The sequence below is a fragment of the Chelonia mydas genome, chromosome 1, assembly GCF_015237465.2.
Source record: "Chelonia mydas isolate rCheMyd1 chromosome 1, rCheMyd1.pri.v2, whole genome shotgun sequence".
Lineage (NCBI taxonomy): Eukaryota > Metazoa > Chordata > Testudines > Cheloniidae > Chelonia > Chelonia mydas.
The window spans coordinates 55696408-55714837 of NC_057849.1; the positions used below are offsets into that span (position 1 = coordinate 55696408).

The following is an 18430-nucleotide window of genomic DNA, read 5'->3' on the forward strand; positions in this document are numbered from 1 at the left end:
CTCCCTCTTTTTCTCTGAAACTCACCCCCCCTTCCACTTCTCTCTGATCCAACTCATCCCCTACCTTATATTTTGTAGGAATGAAAAGGGCAGGTTACTTAGCTGTAACTGGAGGTTCTTTGAGATGCGTGATCCCTGTCTGTATTCCACTGAGGAGATTCAAAATCTGTGCTTCCTGCCTACTCTTGTGAGCCTTGGAACGACTCATTCCTCCATGGCTGGAACTTGTTGACAGGGCAACGTCCTTCTTGGACTTGGAAGAAGACTTTCGGCCATGCTTACGCGCATGCTTCCATGACTCATGGCTAGGTCCCTGCATTGGGTCTGTAGGACTGGTACTGGCGGAGCCAGATGGAGGTTCCATGGTAGGGGGAGCGCTCTTAGGTTGCTCAGGCTGATGGACAGGGGGGATTCCCTGGCCAGGATCCAATTTTGGCCCCATTGCAGCCTCCATGAGGTGATTTTTGAGGCAAAGAGCTCAGCTTTCCCATGTATGGACAGGGAAGGAGAGGAAGATACTGCACCCGGACATGATGTGGGATTTCCCCAAACAGTACAAACAGCACTGGTGCTCATCACTGATGGAAAACAAGTGAGAGCAGAAAGCACAGATTTTGAATCCCCTCGGTGGAATACAATAGGGACCATCACTCGAAGAAGAACTTCAGGGCCATCAACAGCCCTTTCTCCCCAGCCTTCCAACCTCAATTCTTATGATAGAAGGGCACCAATGCCACCACTGTCATCTATAGCCTTGCCCATATATCATTACCCTGAAACACTCCAATTCTTAGTGTCAGTCAAAACCAGCATCCCCCACTCTTTGAAAAACACTCACGTCACCCTTCTTCTCTTTTAACATTGCCCTATCTCCAAGATCTATTGTCTGAGCAAGGGACCCTTCCCCTCCCTCGCCCCCCCGCCCAACCCCCCTACTCCTAGCAAACCTTTTTTGAGTGGTTAATGACTTCCTGGATCCTTCTCCTCGTATTAGTTATTTCAGTGTGGCTTCAACAGTTTGTATTTAAATCACTTCTTTTGACAGTTTTACTGGAATTTCTCACATGATGCAAAATACCAATTTTTGCCCCCAGATATGCTTTCATGCAATTCCCACAGACTGCAGCAGGAGCTTCACACACATCCAAAGTTAGAATTAGGCCTAAATAAGCCAATACCTTATTTATTGTCCTCCACCTCATGACTTAACATGGCATGGTTCAAATACTGTACCACAGAGACAGTGTATCAGAACTGAGAAAGTATCTCACCTCTCAAGCTTCCACATCCATTACTTGACAGCTTGCTGACTTATTCAGCAAATGACTTCATTATTTATATTTTAAATGATATTATTACTTGATAAATTTTAAGAATTTTAAGATGGTAACAACTGGAATTTAGTGCAGATAGCAACCTACTGTTACTTTAATGCCTAGACAACGTCCAAGCATTGTTGTTGCTCATTTCTCACTAGTGCACACCCCCATGGTCTTAGTGGCAAAGATGTGCTGTTTAAATCTTTCATTATCCATTACATTGATTTTAGAGGGAACAAGGTACTTTCACATCTGCAAAAAATTGTTTGCTCATTTGTAACTGTCCATGCCAAGGGTACGTTATGGGACATAAACCCTGTTGAGTTCACTTATGTATTGTGGACGAATACACTAACACATGAAGCTATGGTAATTCATAATGTAATAGGCTATTCTTCTTAATGCCATACAGAACTAACTGAATCTTTGAATAAAATTAACTACAGTATTGTACCAGTTTGTTTAATGGATAAGGGATCATGATTTCAAAAGAGTCAAACAGAATGGGTCAAACTGAATGGTAGTCAATGAAGTTTTACCAGAGATGAATTTGGAGCTATGTTTCCAAGCTATATTATTTTTACTTATGCAGAAGGCAAGATAAGTTATTTTAGAAATTTCTGCATCAATTTGTATTTGAAGAAATTTCTGGGTAGCCTACAGAATGCAGTATTTCATTTTCAAGGACACAAACAAATTATCCCATTACTTTGTGTGTTTGTGCAGGAAATTATTTTGTTATATTGTTGTCAAGTATTTGAATACAGTTTACACTCACTAATGATTCAGATTTTTCTGCAGAATTGTTCTACTATGAGATAATCCATCTGTTTACCATACAGTTTAAGTAATTAAAAAATAAATAGTTGATAAATATTTAGACAAAATATGCACCAGTAGAAACTGAAGCTAGACTCACTGGGCTTCCCTGCAGGTGTTAAGAGCTCTTATTTGTGGATTCCTGGACTAGGGCCTTTGAAACATTAGATCACAAATACAGTTATCAAGTCAAATGACTTGTACTAGAAAATCTAAAAAATGCTTTGGGGGACAGATCTACCATTGACAAAGAGGCTGGTCTTATGGATAATGCAAAGGACTGGAAATCCAAAGGAGATATGGATTCTACTCTTGCACTGTGATGTCTTTGGCAAGTTACTATATCCCTGCACCAGTTTCTTTGTGTTAAAATATTTGTAATGAAATGACCTATAGTTTATGGGTGACATTTTCAAATACCATCTTAAATTATATGGGCAAGTGCAATATTTTCTGGAACACTTTCAGAAGCCCTTTATCCCACATCATGGGAAACTATCCTAACAGTGAAATGTATTAGACTGTATAATAATCTCCCAAGTGAAGTAGTGGAAATTCCATCTCTTGGCACATTTTATACCAGACCAGAGAAAACTCTAGCAAATACAGATTAGTGCAGAGGTGGGCAAACTATGGCCCACAGGCCACATCCAGCCCACGGGGACCGTCCTGCCCGGCCCCTGAGCTCCTGGCCCAGGAGGCTCGACCCCGGCCTCTCCCCTGCTGTGCTCCTCCCCCGCATCCAGGCCGCCACGCGGGCAGCACAGCTTGCGCCCGGCTACCTCCCAGGCTTTCCAATAAGCCTGTCCTGCCGCTCTGAGCCGCATGGTAAAAAGGGGGTGGGGGTGTGTAGATAAGGGGCAGGAGGTCCTGGGGAGCAGTCAGGGGACAGAGGGCAGTTGGATGGGGCAGAGGTTCAGAGGGGGCGGTCAGGAGGCAGGGCGGTTGGATTGGGGGTGGGGGGTCAGGGAGCAGGGAGGGTTGGGTTGGGGGGGCAGTTAGGGATGGAGGTCCCAGGAGGGGGCAGTCAGGGTACAAGGAGTGGAGGGGGTTGGATGGGTCGAGGGTTCCAGGGGGCCTGTCAGGGGGCAGGGGTGTGGATGGGGTCAGGGCAGTCAGGGGGCAGGAGGGTTGGATAGGAAGTGGGATCCCAGGGGGGCAGTTAGGGACGGGGGTCCCGGGAGGGGGTGGTCAGGGGATGGGAAGTGGGAGGGGGCAGACAGAGGGTGGGGACTAGGCTGTTTGCAGAGGCACAGCCTTCCCTACCCAGACCTCCATACCGTTTTGCAACCTCGATGTGGCCCTCGGTCCAAAAAGTTTGCCCACCCCTGGATTAGTGGATACTCCTCTATTGGTACAGAGCTAGAGTAGATAAAATGAATAGGACTTTTCCCTCTCTAAATTCTCTGATTTGCTGGATATCACAGAGGGAAAACCATATTTTAGCCTCGATTAAAACTCAGGGGAAATTGGCTCCCAGTCCTGTGTTGAGGCCACTATGCCATGCCTTTACTTACTAGCCAACTACTGTATACAGAGAGCTAGGCAGTCTGCTGTTCCTCTTTGCTTTTACCAATTAAATGTATATAACATTTAAAAAAAAAAAAAAGAATTGGAACCCATTTTCAAAATGTGATGGACCATAATGAGCCATGAAACATGAGCGAGAGAGACTGATCTTCCTCCGCTACTCTGACCTTGGAGAGATGAAAAGAGAAAAACAAGTGTTTTTCTCTTTTCAAGTAAATGACGTGGACATCTCAGATGTTCTTTTTAGCATAATGCCTTTATATTCCCCATGTGGGGCAAATCTTTTGTCTGACTTCAGAAGCAAAATCTCATCGACTAACTCTTTTTTTTCCCCTTCAGCCTCCTTACAGTTTGCTTTTTGCAATGCCCATTACCTCACTGCAGACTGACAAAGCACTGTCTGGTATATCTGTGCTGCTTGTGTTAGAAACAAAAGCTCCAGCTACACTGGAAAAGGATCAGCCATCTGACAGAACAGAAACGCTGTGTACAAACTGACACGCCACTTGCACAGCTTCTAGAACACTGAAAAGGTTGATTTTGATTGAAATTCCAAATAGAGAGGATGATATATCTTTCCGCACCATCTAAGGCTTTGCATGAATACCCATCAGAAAACAACTGCTGATTGAACAGATTAGCTCTATAATAAAAAAATAATATATTTTTAAAACCTAATGCTTGGTCTGTTACCCATGCTCACTGCAGTCTTCACAAATCTTCATTAAGTCTATGGGAAATTACAATCTCTCCACATCTCAACAGAATTTTTGGAGGATAACCAGTCAAACATTCAGAAATGAAGGAAACAACTTTTGGTGAAAGCTACAGAGATCTACAGAGGCTATATTATTAGGGCCTCCTACATCTGATGAGAAGAATCCAGGACTGCTAGTTAACGTTTTGCATGGTGACCGAAGAAAGGAAATTTCTACCTTAAAAAAAAAAAAAAAAAAAAGATTTCTCTTATTAGTCATTATTTTTATTTCAGTAGTTCCTAGAGGCCTCAACTGAGACCAGGGCCCTGTATAAATACAGAGTAAGGGACAATCCCGACTACAAAGATTTAAGGGTCAGATTTTGACACCCTTCCTTACACCAGTTAGTATCTTACTCTGTTAGATGGGCAGTTGTATTAATTTCAATAGAATATATGGACCCAAAGAGTCAAAGGTGTTAAAATGACCTTGTCAGAGATCTCCGCCTGCTTAGTACCATGGCAAACACATTATTACAAATCTCTTAAATCCTTGATTAAAGATACAGAGAAGAAGGAAACAGTTCAGCATTTGACATGTAAAGTAAGTAAGGCTTTTATTTTGATAACATCCCTTGTTCTCTCTCCCTTTAGCTGGAGAGAGTCTTTAGAAGGAAAAAGCCCCCATTTGGCAGTTTCTTAGATGGCATTAAAGATAGTAATAACTGTCCTTTTTTGGGGGGGAGGAGGGAGGGAAAGAAATGAGCTGAGATGAACTGGAGCTGTGATTACTATTGTTGTTGAAGTCTGATCCAGTTTCCCAGAAGACAAAACAAGACAAATACACACAAAAGAGGAGAGAAAAGAATAGCAAATATAGAAAATGCAGCTTCTGTCTCTGGTTGACTTTCACTTGCAACCTCACTGATGGCAAAACACAGGTATGGCACTTAGTCTTATTAGCTTCTCTGAGACCTGGCAAACTCGTATCAGCACCAAGCTACTTAGAACATTGCTTTTAGTTTCCTCTCTGGGCACAGACTTTCATCAATGTTGCAAAATATCCAGTCTTGGCTGCCTAAGGCAGACTCTTATTAGACAAGAAGAAAACAAGAGAGGGATACGAAGGAGAACAAAGTGAAGGAAAAGGACACACACATGGGGCAGGGATGACAAAATCTCACATCCCAGTTGATGGTTGGGATTTAGCCAGAGCCAGTGGAGGAGGTGACATCATCAGGATCCCTCTCTTTCTCTCTCTCTGACCCAGTCTGGTCAGGACATCTCTCAGGAGCAGGGCAACTAAGACTGAACAGTGTCATCATAGATCCTGGGGTTCCAGGAGATGGCACGGGTGGCAGCCAGGATGGTGAAGCTCGCTCCTTCCTTGTCTTTCAGTCAGCCAACATCCACATCCGTCCGCAATCCCCCCAGCCCCCCGAAGTCTTTTCTTTTTAAGAACCCAAAAAGGAGTGTGGTGTGTGTGTGTGTGATGGAATAGCCCATCCCCTCATTATTTTGTTTACTAATTAGGCCTAATTCCCAACATACCAATATTGATCCATTGATTTTTGATCCTACACTTTTCTTGTTTGCCAGGCATGATCCTTAAGTTATACTAGTAGGCCTCTTTGTTTGGACTAATTCAATCTGTCTGTCTTCCTTTTGCACCTTTCCCTATCAACATTTGTTGTTATAGCTTATTGTGACATTTTATAAACTTTCACTCACTTTTTACAACTGAGCTCACAATTACAGTAAATTTGTAGTCCCAGTCGTCACAACAGGAATCTTGTAACATTATATATCTATACTGGCTTTTTCTGACTGTATGTTATGTTTAAAATGGCATTCAGTATATTGATATGCTATTAAAGGTAATTTTTTAAATAAAAAGATATAAAAGAGGTTGTCTCTCTCTCACTCATGGTGAAGGACAGAATGGCCGAAAGATCACTTCCTGTTTTACTTAGCTTCCAAGACTCAATTTAGGATTGTGTGTTTCTATTAAAACCATCACTGATACTAGAGAACCCACAAACATCTAAGGCAGAAAAGGCAGAGCACATCTTGCAGGAGAAACACTGAGAGGACAAGATTTTTAAAAATACGAAGCAAAAGTTAGGTTCTTATATCTGTAACTAGACACAGGTCTTATCGAGTCCACTGTTATACAAACGGTCTGCCATTTTCAGCAACCTGTCCAACACATGCCTATCACAAGATGTGGTGTACCTCATCCAGTGCACTAAATTCCCCAATAAAAACTATGTGGGTGAAACCAGACAATCACTACGCTCTCAAATGAACTCACACAGAAAAACGATAAAAGATAAAAATACCACAGCACTCATGAGGGAACACTTTTCACAAAACGATCACTCCATATATGACCTCTCAGTCCATGTCCTCAAAGGAAACCTACACAAAAGATGAGGCTAGAAGCTTAAATTCATAACTTTACTAGATACTAAAAATCTAAAGACACTGGATTTATGGCTTAGTACAACAATCTAAAAGCCACCAATCTCCCTTTTTGGCTTATAAGTGCTGGAGTGTTAACAGGACACTTCACCTTGAATGGTCGCTTGAAATATGTGTTAACTATTTATGCTAAACAATCTGTTCCACCTTGTACTTAGCTGTGATGCTCTGAGTACTTTCCCAGACCTCAAGAAGAGCCCAGCGTAGCTTGAAAGCTTGTCTTTTTTACCAGCAGAAGTTGGTCCAATAAAAGATATGACCTCACCCACCCTGTTTCTCTAATTTTCTGCACACTAAGAAATTAAAGGAAACCTTTGTAAAGGCTATTCTTTTTGTCCTTCCAGTCAGAATTCCTCCTTGCCTTCCTTTCCTTTTACTGTTCATCAAATTTGTTCTATCCACTTGCACCATTAATTTAAGATGTCTCATACTTTTCTTTAAATCGCCATCCTTTCGTTTTGTTCTGCAGAAGTCGCATTTCCCCACCTTTTTTGGGGGCTGCCCTTGACTTTGTATTTCCTTTACACCTCCTTTGATTTCTAGTTAGTTTGTTCCTCTCTTTTCCCTTTTTATTTGTTCTTTTAATTGCAATTGCTCAGACTTTGGAAATGGAAATGCATTCTGCTATTTATCTCAAGAAGTGTTTGTAGCTATACCGGTTTTGAACACAGGCAAGATAGATAAAGGCAAACCTTTCACTGGATTAACAAATAAATAGTTATATACAAGCTTCTGATCCCTTTTTATATAGTACAACTTATTTGTTGATATTCATTTAGCTCAGTAACCTTAATTCTTTGTGTCTTTAAATATTTTGTACTGTACATATTTATCAGGATCACACAGAATGCCTTCATTTACATAGGTGGAATACCTCTGCACTCACAGATTTACTTCTGGGAGTTACACTGAAATGCTTGACAGTTATTTACTGAACTACTACATACATTGTAAAAATTCAACATATGAAAATAATGACAGAACCAATACTGATCATAGACAATCTTGCTCACACTAAATTCAACAACATAGCTACCATTGACTTCAGCTGGAATAAGATCAGGCTGTCTGAGTTAATTTGAGGAAGCAGACAAAGCAAAGATGCCACAACAAAACATTTTTGCGGGGTTTTATGTTTGCAAACAAAGGATATCAAATGCCAGACTCATCCATTAATAGGTTTTTTTTCTTGCTCTTAATCTAAGGGCCCCGATAATTGCATTTGCAGAATGGGTTAAGATGATGGAGCAATCTTACTGGTTGGCAGGAGTCCCAACCCCTGTAAGCATACCACAAGATACACACAGGTCACATTGCTGTGAGGTATATTAAAATCCCAGTCACATTAAGTACTTTATTACTCTGAAGTATAAATTTATTATTGGTGGGTATAAGTGATACTTTTGGCATGTGTAGATAATCTGAGTTTGTAGCAATCAAAATATTCTTGTTATTAATAACACAAACCTATATGCAAGTTGAAAAATGTTAAAATGTCATTTTGATGAGAGGTGAAAATTAATACGGCTACTGCGGCAATAGCCATGGAATGTTTAGACCCCTATACAGTACCCTACACACAGACATTATAATTTTTTTCATTCAGTGTCATTGTGCTGTAAATTATTGTAGTTGGAAGATTCACTATTAAAAACTGGAAATCAGAGAGAATTGCTGTAGCTCACGAAAGCTTATGCTCAAATAAATTGGTTACTCTATAAGGTGCCACTAGTAGTACTTTTCTTTTTGTGAATACAGACTAACACGGCTGCTACTCTGAAAAGAGATTACTGATAGGATATGGACCCTTTAATCTATAGAAGAAAAGCAATAAGTGAAGGTGATCCCAAGTGGTTACCACATCAAGGTGGTTCGTGGCCATTTTGAAATAAACTGGTTATCCCAACCTAGTGCCTATCCAGTCCACGTCACAAAAACCAGTCCAACAACTAAAGAATTAGTGGCAGTCTCAGCAGAGTGGCCAAGGACTGGATGGTCAGGAAGCGTGAATTGCCTTCTCAGCTGCAGTCAGACTTGAGGCACCTATGTGGGGCAGTGCCGTTGCTGCCAGTGGGATAGAGCTTCTACATAGGTGGGATCTGCAAGAGAGGTCTGGTGATCTTGGCAGTGAGAAGAGCTACGGGCATACAGCTGCCCCACATTGCAGAGATGGTCTGCGCACACCCAACTCTGCAGAAGTGTGCAGAGGACAGAAGGAGATATGGGTGCTCAGCAAGTTCAAGCAGAACTTCCCACAACTGTCAGCATCCTGAGCTCCACGAAGCAAAAGGATCAAACCTGGGGTGCCTGTTCTGCAGATAAAGGACTTCAGTAGCAAGGGCACCTTTCACAAAGAAAATTCACTGTAAACCTCCCCCCTTTAAAATCAGAATGATTACATTCTTCTAAATGTAAGGGTCTGACTTTCCTTGACACACATACTTAGCCCTATTAGCATTAAGAGCATGTGTATTTAGGGGATGATCTGTTCCTGTGGATTTTTAAAAATAAAGTGAACATTAATAGTGGGGGTGGGCTATTTTTATTAAGCAGAAATATAAATCACAAAATATTTAAGAATAAAAGGTTAAGCCTCAGGAAACCTCTTTAGCGAAGCAGTGGCTTTGAGGCACATGGTTAAGCAAAAAGCCACAATGTGTAACTGTGAAGCAACATGCCTCTGTTCAAGCTGTTGTATGTATCTTGATGAAGAGTGCAGTTTTGGAAAGCTTGCTATTTGTTATTCTATTTAACTCACTTGCATATGTTGAAGTGACTCCGAGCAGCCTTAGATACAGTATGGGTACTGTGCCTTTCACAACCTTTCCCCTCCTATTGACCAAACTCTCCATAGAATCTGTCTATGAGTACATGCAGCTTGAGATAAGATTGAGAGGGCAGACTGCAGGGAGCATGTCTCCTAAACAGCTCAGGTTGCTTCTCTGCTTCTCTATCCTTTTTTCTGGGTCTGATAGCTATTTTGCAGAACAAGAAGATTCCTGGGCCATCTATTGAGGTGCAGTTGGTCACGCAGTGTTTTAATACATATGTAAGAAAATAATTTGTACCATCAAAAATTCTGTTTACCGCTAATAAAAAGCTAGTAACTAATAGCTATTTTATAAATATATGTGACCTGGGTACTCATGTTTCTTATAAAAACTGCAAAAACATGCACCTTTAGCTATCAGTTCACAATCTTTCCCATTTCTACACTTGGCTCATCTCAGTCTCCTTTGCCGAACATGGGGCTAAGGGATATCTGAACATCATGGTATCACCTACAGCTGTATTGATTTTTATATTTTTCCATGCATACAGCATTTTATAAGCTCTCTTTTTAGCAGTACTTTCTTGGGTCTGCCTACCAGGATATTGTTATGGAAGCCCCACTCTTTATTTGCTGTTCTGGGACAAATTAGCATTCTTATACAAATTAACAAATAGGTTTCTGTTTCATCACATAAAAAATTAGAGATGTTAGAGAATACCTGCAAAAGGATCTTATTCCCATCATGGTCTTCTGTTTGCCACCTGCCTTCACTGATTGGGCTACAAGGACTGGGCAAGAGAGGAACAAGCTGTCCAACATCTTCTACTCGGAATTCCAGCACCGCTGACTCTGTAGGGGTTGGAATCTGGCCCTTAGGGAGTCTTTTTAAAGAGAACTGAATGTCTATATCCATGTTAGAATAGACAGGAAAGACACAAAAATCTGCCTTTTTCTGACACACCGGTCTTTTCAGGATTAACTGGTACAGTTTCATAATGTCAACAAAGTTTTCATTCCTGCAGTATATGGCAAAGCGGATAATTTCTCTCCCATAATGCACTGGTCGGATGGCCCACAAAGGGGTCCCATGGGCCAAAGTGAAGAAGTCCTGACTGCATGGCATGTAAGGGAGGAACTTGCCATGCACTCGTTCTGTATGGTGGTAATGCCAAGGTGGTCTCTGAAAGGTTTCATGGAGCTGTAAGATTGGTTCTTCTCCATATTCCTCCTGCAAAAACAGAATGACTGCAAGGGCTGGCTGAGAAACAGCAGCCTTACCAGACTTCCTGTGCTTCCTCGAGACCCGTCTTTCTGAGACTCGGAACAACTGGAGGTCTGGATGGATCCATGCTAACAGTTTATCAATGGCTTGCTGGAGAACTTTGGATTCACCAGGGTCTGTGATTATATGTATACTAACACGGAAAGGGTCCTGATTGTCCTCCACAGAAAGTTCACCTGATAGTATAAAAAAAACAAAATCTGTATTAGGTTTTAAAAATTATTTAGTAATTCCTCATATTGTGACGTGATTTATGTAGGTTTTGAAGGAGAAATACATTATTCAGTCAGTTACGTGATTTTTCTATATCAAGCTTGCCTACAATAGTCAGTAATATCTAGAGGTAAATATAGCCATAAATAAAAGAACCTAACAGAAAACAAACTAGTATTTATCAAGACAATATACTGCAATAATTATTATTTATACTACTCAAAATGGGCTAGGCACTGTACATTCCTGTGTAGAAACAGACAGCCCCCTGCCAAAGAGTTTACAGTCTGAAAGGCAAAAAAACAAAGAATTGGGAGAAAGCAAAACAACAAACAAAATGGTCAGGATCAAAATGGATATCTGGCTTGTTCAGTCCATGTTTTCGTTTTAATTTGTGCCACCCGGCTTTGTGCATGGAATTTACACAATGGAATTCTATTCTATCACCTTGCCATTAGTATTTCCCACCAAGTTAGAGTATTCAAGGGGCCTGAAGGCAAGTATCAGAAGATTGTATATGCGTAGTGAAGATATCTGCTTAGTAATAGCAAGTAGCACAAACATCATGGTATTCAAAAGCTGAACATCATTCAGGCAAAAATTACTTGTTACCCTCAAACGCATGAGGGAATCTCTATGATGTAGTCCCTGAAATCTCCCTGACTACAAAGAAGTAGGTTTGGCTAATGCCAAGTGACAGCTGATTGGAGGTCAGTGGAGATATTGCCAATTTCGCTCTGTTGAAGCTGTGTGTGAAGAGAGGTGTATGTAAGCAGAGACCCCAGAGAGCTCAATAAATCACTTGGCTAATTTAGCTATTTAGTTGAACTTAGGGCTGTCAAGCAATTAAAAAAATTAATCACAATTAATCACATGATTAAAAAATTAAACGCAATTAATCGCTCTGTTAAACAATAGAATACCATCTATTTAAATTATTTTTGGATGTTTTCTACATTTTCAAATATATTGATTTCAACTGCAACACAGAATACAAAGTGTACAGTGCTCACTTTATATTCATTTTTATAACAAATATTTGCAGCGTAGAAAACAAAAGAAATAGTATTTTTCAATTCACCTAATACAAGTACTGTAGTGCAATCTCTTTATCATGAAAGTCAAACTTACAAATGTAGAATTATGTACAAAAAAACTGCACTCAAAACCAAAACAATATAAAACTTTAGAGCCTACAAGTCCAATCAGTCTTACTTCTTGTTCAGCCAATCGCTCAGAAAACAAGTTTGTTTACATTTACAGGAGATAATGCTGCCCATTTCTTGTTTACAATGTCACCTGAAAGCGAGACCAGGTGTTCGCATGGCATTGTTGTAGCCGGCGTCACAAGATGTTTACGTGCCAGATGCACGAAAGATTCATATGTCCCGTCATGCTTCAACCACCCTTCCAGAGGACATGCCTCCATGCTGATGACGAGTTCTGCTCAATAACTATCTAAAGCAGTGCGGACTGAAGCATGTTTATTTTCATGATCTAATCAAATGCCAACAGCAGAAAGTGGTTCGGGTTCTGTAGTTTCTGCATCAGAGTGTTGCTCCTTTAAGACTTCTGAAAGCATGCTCCACACCTCATCCCTCTCAGATTTTGGAAGGCGCTTCTTGGGTCGAGTGCGGTAGCTATCTTTAGAAATTTCACATTGGTACCTTCTTTGCATTTTGTCAAATTTGCAGTGAAAGTGTTCTTGAAAAAGAACATGTGCTGGGTCATCATCCTAGATTGGTATAAACACGAAATATGTGGCAGAATGCGAGTAAAACAGAGCAGGAGACATACAATTCCCCCCTAAGGAGTTCAGTCACAAATTTAAACAAACACATTTTTTTTTAACAAGCGTCATCAGCATGGAGGCATGTCCTCTGGAACGGTGGCCAAAGCATGAGGAGGCATATGAATCTTTAGCACATCTGGCACGTAAATATATTGTGACACTGGCTACAACAGTGCCATGCAAACGCCAGTTCTCACTTTCAGGTGACACTGTAATTAAGAAGTGGGCAGCATTATCTCCTGTAAATGTAAACAAACTTGTTTTTCTTAGCCAGGGGTGGGCGAACTGCGGCCTGTGGGCTGGATCCGGCCCATCAGGGCTTTGGATCCAGCCCGTGGGATTGCCCCCCGTGGTGCCACAGGCCCCACGCCAGTCTCAGAAGTGGCTGGCACCATGTTCCTGTGGTCCCTGTGGGGTAGAGGGCTCCGTGCATTGCCCTTGCCTCCAGGCACCGCCCCCCGCAGCTCTCATTGGCCGGGAACGGGGAGGTACCTGGAGGCGTGGCAAGGGCAGTGCATGGAGCCCTGTGCCCCCCTGCTCTCCCAGGGGCTGAGCAGGGAGGTGGCTCTGGCCACTTCCCAGAGTGGCACAGCTAGGGCCAGGCCAGGAATGCAGGGAGACTGCCCAGGCTCCGGTGTGCGCTGCTGCCACCCCGGAGCCACTTTAGGTAAGCAGCGTCGGACTGGAGCCCGCACCCCGAACCCCTCCTGCACCCCACCCCCCAACTCCCTGCCCTGAGCCCCATTGCACCCCGCACCCCTCCTGCACCCCTGCCCTGAGTCCCCTGCACTCCCCACCCCTCCTGCACCCAACCCCCTTTCTTGAGCCCCCTCATACACCCCGCACCCCTCCTCTGCCCCAATCCCTTGCCCTGAGTCCGTTCCTGCACACTGCACCCCCTCCCACACCCTGCACTCCCTCCCGCACACCAACCCCCTGCCCCAGCCCTGCATACAATTTCCCCACCCAGATGTGGCCCTCGACCCAAAAAGTTTGCCCACCCCTGGTCTTAGCGATTGGCTGAACAAGAAGTAGGACTGAGTGGACTTGTAGGCTCTAAAGTTTTACATTGTTTTGTTTTTGAGTGCAGTTTTTTTGTACATAATTCTACATTTGTAAGTTTGACTTTCATGATAAAGAGATCACACTACAGTACTTGTATGAGGTGAATTGAAAAACACTATTTCTTTTGTTTATCATTTTTACAGTGCAAATATTTGTAATAAAAACTATATAAAGTGAGCACTGTCCACTTTGTATTCTGTGTTGTAACTGAAATTGATATATTTGAAAATATAGAAAAACATCCAAAAATATTTAATACATTTCAATTGGTATTCTATTGTTTAACAGTGCAATTAAAACTGTGATTAATAATGATTAATATTTTTAATTGCAATTAATTTTTTTGAGTTTATCATACGAGCTAACTGCAATTACTTGACAACCCTAGTTGAAATGGTTCTCTTTATTTAGTACTCTGATATTGCCTACATGCATGAGACTGAAGTGGAGACATAATGCCTAAATATGGTAGATTGACCAAGGGTTCCTAAGCTTTTAATTGTGTGGACCACATTTTAATAGCAAGAATATCTTATGGACTGTCTCCCCTTCTATTGGCAACTGCGTGAATGCCTTCTCTCCAGACTGGCAACTGGTATGTACAGCATATACCAAACATGCATTAACCTACAGGAGATTTGGGCAAATCAAACTGATGATGAGAAATATAGTGGCAGCAAAGTTCTCATGTCTCTGTCATGAAATGGGTGATGAGAAGTGACTGTGCCAAGTGGTTAACAGAAGAGAACAACAACCTGCAGCAAATCAATCACTGGTCATAATGATGTCGAAGGGCTCTCCTGCAGAGAATACTGCACGTGCTATTGCTCCAAGGCATCTATTGCTGATGTCCCTCTACAGGCCAGGAACAGTGGCTTTGAAACAAGAAATGGGAATGGGGACAGGGGGGAATCTAATAAAACCAAAAAGAAAACCATGTGGATTAGTTATACAATCACACTTTTTCTAAGAGCGGAATGCAAGATGTTCAAATCTATTCTCCCTCCATTTCCTTTGATAGCATCTATGTAACAAAGACGGTAACAAGGGATAGGCCTGATATTTATGCAAATAGATGGCTACAGCTTTGTAAGAAGCCTGGGCAGAAGGATGTGAAGCAAAGAGCTGCCATTCCTGTGGGCTGCTTACTTTGCATTAAAAAAAAAAAAATTCACTGAGCATGGCCTTTCTGCCCTCTTGTCGCTCAGCATGGTAGAGGGCTGCTGAATGGTCTAAAGCATTTTTCAAAAGCCAGGCTTTGTGAGAACCAGCATTGGCATTAGTATTCCAGAGCTATCACCAAATGTACCCGTCAGCACAAGATGCTAAAACAAACAGCCTCAGAAGACCACCAGAGTACAGCAGAAAGCCATCATTAGGAGCTAAAGCTACGTATACACCAGAGAAAATCATCTTTTGTTGTACTAGAAGAAACCATGAACTAAGCCAAAGCGGGAATGAGTGTAACTAATAAAAGCTGAAAGAGCTTCTGTATCAACTTTACATTAGCAGGAACACTTCTATTGCAGTACTGGTCCTACCTTTTTCCTGCAAAAGACAGCCTTTTCATTAAGGTGTGAAAAATGTAAACAGGAATATGAAGAGAGGAGTTTGATGAAAACTCTCTTAAGCTGATTACATGGTGTGAACTGCTTCTGTGCTATTAGCAAGGCTTTCTACTTCAGCTTGCACTTATCAAGAAAGGGGCAGGGAAAGCGCCACCGCTTCTCAAGTTAGTGCAATTCAGTTTGCCCTCTGGCAAATTGTCATAGAAGCAAATTAAAGTCTCAAATAAATTTGTTAGTCTCTAAGGTGCCACAAGTACTCCTTTTCTTTTTGCAAATACAGACTAACACGGCTGCTACTCTGAAACCTGCATATATATTAGGCTCTCTGTGCAACTGATTAAACCCATCAACAACAAAATGCTGAAACATTTATTTGAACCTAAACCGTACAGTTCTCACAAATGTTCTATTTTTGCCCCAGCAGACGGGAATTGTTTCCTTTTAGGGTGGCAGAAACATTAAAATTGCTAAAAGGGAAATATTATCAAGATTTAAATAATATTTATATATATTTTAACTTATCTGTTAACTTGTGTTACTACCATCAGCTGGAAGACTTAAAACTGAGATATGTTAGCAAACCGAGAGCCTGATCCCACAAGGACTGAGTGCCCTCAATGCCTATTAGCTTCAACGGGAGTTCAGGGTGCTCAGCATATTGCAGAACTGGATTCGGAATTTTTCTTTTTCCGTGTGTACAGCTTGATATTCTATTGCTGTTTGCTTTGTTTAAACTACAGACGTTTATTTATTTCCTGGGCAGAGAAACCGGAGGTCTCATAATGGCAAGGCAGCAGTCCAATCTTCCCTATATTCTCTCATCAGATATTACAAGTATATCTGGTGAGGAATTTTCAGCTGGAATCATTTTCTGACAGAAAATGCAGTTTCCACAAAAATCAAAACTTTCTATAGAAAATTCTTGATTTTTCCAAAAATCCTTGATTTTTCCATCAGGAAAATTGAAATGAAATATTTCATTTGGGGTCGGTTCAACATGAATATGAATATTGTGTTGTTTGAACTGTCCAATTTTTTCATTGAGACACCGGTCAATAAAACACTAAATTGCATTTTCCGATTAGTTTAGTTCTGGGCCCCATTCTCTCCTATGGGCTGGGCTCCCCGGAGAAGTATGAGTCCCATAAGGTGAAGTGTTCACTTCACTCATGCGAGTCAGGTGATTCTGGGTGCATTATGGGAGATGCATGCCAACCTGGGGAGCCTGGTATACAGCGGGGGAATGGGGGGGGGGGATCAGACCCTGAATTACAAATCCCATAAGGCAACGTGCCACCGTAAGGAAATGGAGTTTAAGGTTGAAATTACTTGAAACTGCGTTTTGGGAATGTTGACATGTTTCACTTGGATCAAAAATATTTCCAAGACAAAATATTTTGGAATTTCGTTCCACAGGAAATTTTGTCTTTTCATCCCACTTTGGGACACAAATAAATCCTGACATGTTGAAATTTCCCCTCAGATGAAAATTCCAAGTTTTGCTCAACTCTAATTACAAAGTTGACACTTCATTGGAGTGTTTTTTGAAAGATGTACAGTGAGGTACAGGAAGAAAAGTTATTTTACCAACAAATTGCATCATGTCTTGGATCGCTGTGAGAGAAGTAGTTAATGGTCATCTCTGGCCATGGCACTACGTTGTCCTTTGATAAATCACACACTACTAATAAAACAAGCAAGAGGGGAATCACAGCAATAGATTCACCAGCTCCTCCTTCTCCAGGTTAGTGGCATCTGCCAAATGAAGTGAGAGCAGTGAGCAGTAATCTATTCCTCAACATACCCTACTTTGCATACTGCCTCCGTTTATTCCAAAGGATGCTTGGGAGCAATGAGAAGTGCCTGGGATGCTCACTACAGCCTGTATGACACAGAATCATAGAATATCAGGGTTGGAAGGGACCTCAGGAGGTCATCTAGTCCAACCCCCTGCTCAAAGCAGGACCAATCCCCAATCAAATCATCCCACCCCATCCAGGGCTTTGTCAAGCCTGACCTTAAAAACTTCCAAGGAAGGAGATTCTACCACCTCCCTAGGTAACGCATTCCAGTGTTTCACCACCCTCTTAGTGAAAAAGTTTTTCCTAATATCCAACCTAAACCTCCCCCACTGCAACTTGAGACCATTACTCCTTGTCCTGTCCTCTTCTACCACTGAGAATAGTCTAGAACCATCCTCTCTGGAACCACCTCTCAGGTAGTTGAAAGCAGCTATCAAATCCCCCCTCATTCTTCTCTTCTGCAGACTAAACAATCCCAGTTCCCACAGCCTCTCCTCATAAGTCATGTGTTCCAGACCCCTAATCATTTTTGTTGCCCTTCGCTGGACTCTCTCCAATTTATCCAAGTCCTTCTTGTAGTGTGGGGCCCGAAACTGGACACAGTACTCCAGATGAGGCCTCACCAATGTCGAATAGAGGGGAACGATCACATCCCTCGATCTGCTCGCTATGCCCCTACTTATACATCCCAAAATGCCATTGGCCTTCTTGGCAACAAGGGCACACTGCTGACTCATATCCAGCTTCTCGTCCACTGTAACCCCTAGGTCCTTTTCCGTGGAACTGCTACCTAGCCATTCGGTCCCTAGTCTGTAGCTGTGCATTGGGTTCTTCCGTCCTAAGTGCAGGACCCTGCACTTATCCTTATTGAACCTCATCAGGTTTCTTTTGGCCCAATCCTCCAATTTGTCTAGGTCCCTCTGTATCCTATCCCTGCCCTCCAGCGTATCTACCACTCCTCCCAGTTTAGTATCATCCGCAAATTTGCTGAGAGTGCAATCCACACCATCCTCCAGATCATTTATGAAGATATTGAACAAAACCGGCCCCAGGACCGACCCCTGGGGCACTCCACTTGACACCGGC

At 42.0% G+C, this 18430-nt stretch overlaps 1 protein-coding gene across 3 annotated transcripts in view; it reads right to left on the reverse strand.

Moving 5' to 3' along the window:
* FAM124A (family with sequence similarity 124 member A) overlaps positions 1–18430 on the reverse strand; it is a 79180-nt gene that overhangs the window by 5703 nt on the left and 55047 nt on the right. For all 3 annotated transcript variants that reach the window (XM_043532597.1, XM_037893247.2, XM_037893251.2), the window contains one exon: positions 10341–11080. In XM_043532597.1, the coding sequence (XP_043388532.1) occupies positions 10341–11080 (740 nt within the window). The remainder of the gene's footprint in view (positions 1–10340; positions 11081–18430) is intronic.